Consider the following 8,318-nt stretch of genomic DNA (forward strand, 5'->3'; position numbering starts at 1 on the left):
GAAGGCGTAGGACCAAGAAATGTTCGTTCAATCAAAACGCTCGGTTCGATATATGTATATGAAATATGTATTTGCATACCTCTGCGCACCAGGTTCGCGCAGACAGGATACGTCATCAGCGCGTTCATGCACGCTGTGCAGACAGAGCGAGAATGGCAGACAAACATCAACAACCTGATCTTCCTTCCTGGCATTGTAGTACTTTTACTAACTGTACTATAAAATTTTGTCACCGGTGAATGACACATGATGTAGCCCAGCGGTTCCCAATTCCAGTCCTTGCGCCATTTTGCATGTCTCTCTTAGTTAACACACCTGATTCAGATAACCAGCTCGTTAGAAGAGAGCTACGTGCATGAACTGTGTTCCAATTTACATGCTCCCTACACCGTGTTCTTTGCTCCCTACTCCCTGAGCAGGGGAAATCCGTTGAAGTTTACTTCACTTCTGAGCATTCATTCACGGATTTGCGCTGCTCAGCATCTTCACACACAGACGAAACTTACTAGAGAAGTGTGAAGTGTGACATAATATATCTCTGTAAATAAATACTATTTACATTTAGGTCTCGCACACTTTAATGCCCTTTGTATGGAACATATACGCTCGCTTCGAACTGGAATCATGGCGGAATATCCGGTGATGTCCACTTCGCAGGGCACTTACGGTCGAATAGAACAAACATCGAGATACATATAAAATGTGCAGACTGGGTGGGGCACGAACACTGGAATTGGGAACCGCTGATGTTGCCTATTGTAGTAATGTTGTCTCTGGTATTCTGGTCTGTGAGCGTATGTGTGTTCAGGGGGCGTGGCTTTGGACGGCGATTGCAGGGAGGGTGGGACGTTCGCTTTCAGTGCTATCAGGCTAAAGTTAGCATTTCCCAAGATCTCCTACCGCACTTTTAAAGAAAAGCCTGAATGTAAATGTTTCCTCGTGCATGAAAATGTGCGATCTGTCCATCAGAGGACTACACAATTACAAGTATTCATCATAATCAATAAAATCACTATTTTTGTTTTACTTGAAGCCTTGCCAAGCAGTGCTCAAAAATAAAGATGTGAGAGTATTTCGGGACAGATTGTCAGAAGAGTCATTTGCCCTTTTGGGTTAAACTTAAACATTTGTTTTTTATGAGACATGTGTGGATTCTGCATGTCAGCTTTTTTAATAATATTGTAACAGACTTTATTTGATTGTTATATTGCACTAATTCTAGATGTACGGGCGCTCGTTATGAGTGTGTGTGTAATGCATTTATCCCCTCGGGGCTTGTCGTAGATAGGCAATGGGCATGCGCACTTTCTGCTCTAGAGTGTCGCGGGTTTTTGAGTTCTCTCGGTGGTGTGACGGATAATAAAGAAGAGTTCAGACGCTCTCATTTTATTGTTTTCTTATTCCTAAGTGTTTAGGCGAACCCGGCACGAACGCTCGGTCACAATATGATATGATTGAAACAAAAAAGCAGCATGATTTAAAAAAAAAAAAAAAAACTAACTGCACTTTAGAAGAAAGAAACCGTACGATTTGTAACCAAAAACCTTATACACAACTACATGCATAAAGACATTTTCAGGAGTTTTCTACAATAACCGTTGTTCTTGAAACACATTCCTGGTCTCCGGGGTGCATGTATGCAAGTCGGCAGACACACAGGAACATTCTGAGCCAGTGGCCATGGAGTAGCTAGTGTGTCCATGTCTCAAGCGGTCAACATCAGGGCACAGTGTCCCCTTCTATTGATCTGACATCACCGATTTGACACAAGTTCTGGGAGCTCCTGTCATGCTACGGAGTTTGCCTCTGAGAATGTCTAACAACAAAATCCATCCTTTCATTTTTTTTAGGTTTTATTTTATTTATTTTATTTTTTTAGATCTGGAAATGTCCAGTAGAGTTTGTATGGGATGAGACTGACCATATTGATGAGAAGCCTAGAGGATCTTACAAGAAGTACAGGTGTTTGCTTGACAACCTAGGTAACTTCTGCTTATTAAAGCGATGTTCTGACTCACCGTCATGCTGTGGGGACTGTCTAGTCTCTGATCTGATGCATTTTTTTTTAAACAAACACATAAATGGCAACAGAATCCTTTAGACAAGATCTTTATAAAAATGGTCTTTTAGGAGAAAGGAAGTTGAAACTGATAAACTGTGGAGTCTGTTAGGGCTGAACGATTTTGAAAAATAATCTAACTGCGATTTTTTTTTACCAATATAGTGATTGCGATTTATTATGCAATTATTTTTTAAAGCTCTTTATGTTCTGTATTATTCAACAGAGACAAGCTATAACTCATTGTATAGTATGACCAACACAATATTAGATAGATTAAACATAAATGTTCTTTTCTGTAGGCCAGGCCTATATGTTACGATGAAATCAGGTGATGCATGAACTGATATGAATGATATTTTTATTTAACAACTACAATCACAGTAGTAGATTGACTGATTTGTTGAACTTTCAACCTTGTAAGCATGTAAAAGTTATGACAACCTAAAGCACTGACAAATCAGCCTGGTGTAAACATTAATATGAAAGTCAGTAACAAATCACACAAACTAAAGTATATTGCAGAAATATAAAAACAAAACATAAAATTATAAAAACATGTGGACTGCACTTTTTAAACACTGTTAACTTTAAAACAGAGTTACTTCCTTCAGGTCATCAAACAATGTGTGCGGTCATGTAAAGACTTCCAGAGTTTTACATGTCCAGAAAAAACATTGCATAAAAATATTAAGCAGCACAACCGTTTTCAACAATATGAATTTTTTCTTGCGCACCAAATCAGGATATTAGAATGATTTCTGACTGGCTACTAAAAATTCAGCTTTGCTTTGCCATCACATTATCACAATTAAAATGTATATTATTTCATAATAATACTATTGTATTTTGATCAAATAAATGCAGCCTGGATTAGCATAGGAGTTTGGAGGACTTTGTACAAGTCGTTCAAACTCACTTTATCTTGTAAACAATACAATAGTCCAGTTTTCCGATTCAGATTTAACCGATCAAGAGACTTTTAATAAAAATAAAGTTAGTAGCTAGTTGGCTAAACATTTATTAATAGCCTAAAATCAAACATTCCTTTAGCTGCTGACTCATTCAACAGGAAGATGCTTATTACACATCCTGACACTTACCATCTGTCTCAGAATCAGCAGGAGACCAGAAGATGTCAGCTTTGAAAACCCATGCGGTCTAGACATAACTTTCTCCCTCTCCTTCCTTCAAACTCATTTATGCTAAATCAGGAGTTTATTGATTGCATAACAGATTTTATTGAATGGCTGTTGTGAACTGTATTGATTTTGGAAGGGGTTTCTGGGAAAGCTTAAAGGACAGCTTATTCCATTATAGGGCATGTAACGCCAAAATAAAAATATATTATCACTTCATGTAAAAACAAACATGAAAACTGAGGGACAGAGAACAATACTAGAGAACTGACTCACCTTACATGTAAATAGGCCTATATTATAATTTGTGAAGCCATCAGAGCCAAAATTAACTCATGTCAGTAACATTTTTACAGATTTTACAAGTTCTTAAAAGCCAAGAAGTCCTTAAAAAATGTAATTAAATTAAATTAATTACAATTCCTCAGAAAAGTATTCAAGAAAGCTTATTAAAGCACCACAATTTGTTCTGCAGACAAAAAAATTACTGTTTTCACCCCCAGGTTTTAAGTTCATTGTCTTGCCATATTGTTATGCTTCATGGCAACAGACAATCCAACTGCAACGTTCCCTCAAACACCCAACCCCCCAAACCAGTCATACCTCACACTAATTTGTAGCTTTAGACATATTATCAGCCAGCTAAGCCCCTTTATTTCTATATAGCTGATTATACAGTAATCCAAAAATAGAGGGTAAGTAATGGCAGGTTGCTGTGCAGGGTAATTACCGGCCAGGACAGTGTGCGTCTGACAGTTGTTTGTGGGGTCTAGTGCAGACAGTGCTTGAATCATCACTAAATGTAATGCAGGCTCCACCGAGCAGCACAATGGATAAAAGGCACAGCGGTTTCTCTCTAATAGCACTCATGCGTGTGGAGCAGAGTATGTGAGCGGAGTGGAGTGGCAACAATTTCCCCTCCGCTCCAGCTCCGCTCCGGGTTCACCATTTCCAGCTCCACTCCTCGCTCACTGTTATCAGAAACACCGCTCCGCAGCTAAAGTATTTCAGTATGTTTGAAATATCACAGTTCTGTTTATAACGTATATTAAAAGAAAAAAATAAAATAAATAAAATGACAGGAGCGTTTCAAAGTGGATTATTGGAACACTAGTGTGCAAACTTTTTTCCTACCACAAGACAAGCTAATAACATGGTTGTCAGCATTAAAAGGTAGGCTATTGATGCTTTTTGCAGTGCAAATTTTGTTTGTGATGAAAATAACAGCACGTTTTCGTCAGTTATTTTACCTACGGATCGCTGCATTTCTTACAGATATCTGCTCATTCGAAATCGGATGCAGATGAAGTAGCACTGTATAAGATTACATTTGTTTGAATGCATTATTGAGAGAGCGATTGCGTGTGAATAAGTGTTGTACCAGTTTAAATTATAATTTCACCAGAAAATATTCAGTATCTAGAGGAAATAAACAAATTCCTTAATAACTACCCTATAGCTTCCCACTATGTCCATTGCCGTCAACATAGCCTTCAAATTCTTTCTGATTTGAGTGATCCTTCTCTATAAAGCTAGCTAAATATGTTTAACGTGAATTCTTGCTAAATGGGCAGTTATATTACGGGCCGTTGGCATGAATTGTACTCGTCATGGAGCGGTGGTGGAGCGCTCTTGGAGCGAATGAAAACCTTGACGCTCCGACTTAAAAAAAAATTCTCTCCTCGCTCCATTCAAAATCACACCGCTCCACTCACATACTCTGGTGTGGAGAGCAACGAGTGAAGAGTCAGTGTACCGTTCCTACTGCTGCCATATGCACCTAGCCGCTTGACTTGTTGCTTCAAATGGCTAATCACAAGGGGGGGGGGGTAATTTCTACCCACGAGAGTAAGCATCTGTTGAGGTCATACGTTGCACGAGTCATTAAAGGGGTCATATGACATTGCTAAAAAGAACATTATTTAGTGTATTTGGTGTAATGCGATGTGTTTATGCGGTTTAAAGGGGTCCTATTATGCACTTTTATAAAGTCTTGATTTTGTTTTGGGGGTGTACTAGAACAGGCTCTCATACTAGGTTGTTCGAAAAACATTATTTTTCACATATTTTACATTATTACAACCCCTCTCTCCCCAGTCTGGCATGAACGGCTCGAATAGTTCCTGTATCAAATGAAGGCCCGCCTTCTGAAATACGAAATGTGCTGTGATTGGCAGCACTCGGCGCCTGGTCGGGAAATGTCATGTCCCTTACCATAGCCGCCTGCGAGCTTCAGAGTAAATACTGCGTTAAAATCAAATAAATTTGAGCGCGATTTAAACCCGGATGATTGTAACCACTCTAAGTTCGTCTGCCTTGGGAAAACTAGCATGTCTCCGACATAGTGATAACACTCATTGCCATCTCTAGTGCAGCTCAACCAGGTCTCGTACCATTCGTCGATATTTGTGATATCACAAATCCCGGAAAATATGCGTTGTAGTCCAAACGAGTCGTTCGTTGTAGTTTTTGAAAAGTGATTTCTGTTAAAGGGGTCATATGATGCTATTTTAAAGATCATTTTGTGTATTTGGTGTAACAGAATATGTTGACATGCTTTAATGTTCAAAAAACAAATTATTTTTCAAATTCTGTACATTATTGTAGGTCCTCTATGCCCCGCCTCTTTTAAACACGTCGTTTTCAACAAAGCCCCCTCCTTTGACAAGCGCCCCATATCAACGCGCTGAAACACAGCAACTAAACCCAAAGAATGCATAACGTTTTATTATAATAATGTTCTCATTAGAATGTTATATACACAACATTCCCAATCTTAGTTATTAATGTTGTGCACTGCTGTTTGAGCTGCGTGCGCTTGAGCTAAAGACGATTACCGGTAAACTGAAGCGCTCTTTTAACTTAACCAAACGCATTCTATATGAGATAAGTCAGATATATATCAAATAAACACAATATTACAACGTACAATTGCACAAAAGGCTGCAAACGAACAGCGCACATCTGAAGTGTCTCTGAAGGAAATAATGCATTATTTATCGGCTTTAAGATATCGGCCAAATTTTCTTATCAGGCCGATACCGATAACAGAAAAAAAAGCATTTATCGGCCGATACCGATATGGTGGCATATAAGATGGTAACATATAAGATGTGTTTATAGCATGAACATGTGTAGTCCTACCTGGAGAGCACTGTTCAGGAAGCAGCTGTTCTGTCCTGGCTCATTGATGAGTCCTTTGCTGGGGGCGATTGATGTCATGGTTCGTGGGGTGAATATACCCTGTAAGCCACTGCTGCCAGATGCAAAGTAGTTTCTTTTCCATGACATGGTGGAGGAAATCAGTATCGCTTGAACTCTAAATTGTCCCTCCCCTTAACAATACCAAGTTCATCTTTCCAAAGTCGAGGGGAAACATATTACTGTTTTATCCAAAAGATGTAAGATCTAAAAATTCAGATCTGCCAATGGCCACAATTTTTATAAACTAGAAAATATATATATTTTAAAAATTGTTCTGGAAAAAATGTTTATCCAAGGGCGTTGGCGTCTTGTTGTCGTCTTGCATCAGACAGAAAAAGCAAATGCTGTCTCTTGGCCTTGTTAACTGCTCTCTGGGATTTGATTGTGGAATTTCACACCACTATACTCAGGATTCTGGGTTGTGGGAGGTGTGGTGATCTTCACTGCAGCGCTCTGTGCTACACCCTTAAACAGTAGCAACAGTTTGCAGATTGACGGCAAGAGTCTCGTCCTGCTTGTAAACAAGTGTGAATCTTCACAACATTGTATATCTGGAAAAATAAACAGAAATAAAAACGTTAACATCTCCTCACGCTCAATCCAATCTAAAGTTCATGCATTTTTCACACGGTGATTTGTGGTAATAAAGATTTAAAAGTAATTGCAGTAATAAAGTGACCACAAGTCATTCATTTTCAGTGAGAGCTGCTGATTTTCAGTGGATCATAGAAAGTTTTACTTCATGCAAATGGGAAGTGAATTGATTCAGAAACTTCTAACAGGAGTGAATGCATTGGAGCACACGTGATCTCTGAGATCACTGTAGTCTAGCATAGACAAGATGGATGAGAAATTAATGTTACAGTATCTGACCTCGCTATTGATTTATGATTACATCACTATACGATCCGTCTCTGCTTACATACAGTGATATAATAAAATGCTGCAAAAATAAGTTAAATTCATATATTAGATAGAAAACAAATGGTGCATAGAAAACGTTCAATGTCAGTAATTGTCTGCATTCTGAGTGAGTTTGATTCATGTATTAATAATCGCTCATCTTGTTCATGACATTATATGATGTATTATGCACTGCTGCAATTTATATTCAAACTGCTTCCCCTCAGGAAGATTAAAAAAAAAAAAATTCTGCAGCAAGAAAAATAATTGCTTGTGCGATTAGAATGACATCTTTTTTTTTTCTCTCATTTGTAATCTCATTTGATTTTCAAAAGCAATGGTATCTCATCTAGGGATGCACCGAAATGAAAATTCTTGGCCGAGGCCGAAACCGAACAAAATTAAACACTGGGCCGAAGGCCGAATACGTTTTTTCGCAAAATAATTTTTTCACCATTGCATAAATTAAAAAAGCCAAAATGTGCTTTTTACGGTTTTGTCTTGCGTTTCAAAAATAAAAAATAAAAATCAATTACAAAACAACAATTTAAAAATATTTAACACTTAACATTTTTAACATTCTAGCAGACACTATACCAACAAAGCACAATTTAACTTGAAATTAATAAGTTAGTAAAATAAAAAAATTTGGCCATCAGACCCCCCCTGTAATGTTTTAAAACATTAGAAAATATTACAGATCCTAATTTGAACACTATGTGTGAATGTTATAATAAATGTATTAAAACTAGGGATGCACCGATATGAAAATTTTGGCCGATACCGATAACCGATTATTCTTTATTTTTGAAAGCCGATAACCGATATGTTGGCCGATAAATCTATATCCAAATTGTTATATACTTTTTGAGAGCCTGATTACAAAAAAGGTCTCATCATTAAAAGCCACATCCCAAACACTTCAACATAAGCAGCCTAGTTTGAACGGTGGACTTTGAATCTTGGTCAACAAGCAGATCTGCTGCGAGTTCGTGCAGCGCTGTCAGAATACA

At 38.0% G+C, this 8,318-nt stretch overlaps 1 protein-coding gene across 4 annotated transcripts in view; it reads right to left on the bottom strand.

Annotated features, from left to right (window-relative positions):
• LOC107568551 (inactive ubiquitin carboxyl-terminal hydrolase 54-like) overlaps positions 1–8,318 on the bottom strand; it is an 82,297-nt gene that overhangs the window by 36,804 nt on the left and 37,175 nt on the right. For all 4 annotated transcript variants that reach the window (XM_016254516.1, XM_016254518.1, XM_016254517.1 and 1 more), the window contains exon 2: positions 6,343–6,953. In XM_016254516.1, the coding sequence (XP_016110002.1) occupies positions 6,343–6,489 (147 nt within the window). In that variant the 5' untranslated portion in view covers positions 6,490–6,953. The remainder of the gene's footprint in view (positions 1–6,342; positions 6,954–8,318) is intronic.

The sequence above is a fragment of the Sinocyclocheilus grahami genome, unplaced genomic scaffold (genome assembly GCF_001515645.1).
Source record: "Sinocyclocheilus grahami isolate Dianchi unplaced genomic scaffold, SAMN03320097.WGS_v1.1 scaffold1256.1, whole genome shotgun sequence".
NCBI lineage: Eukaryota > Metazoa > Chordata > Actinopteri > Cypriniformes > Cyprinidae > Sinocyclocheilus > Sinocyclocheilus grahami.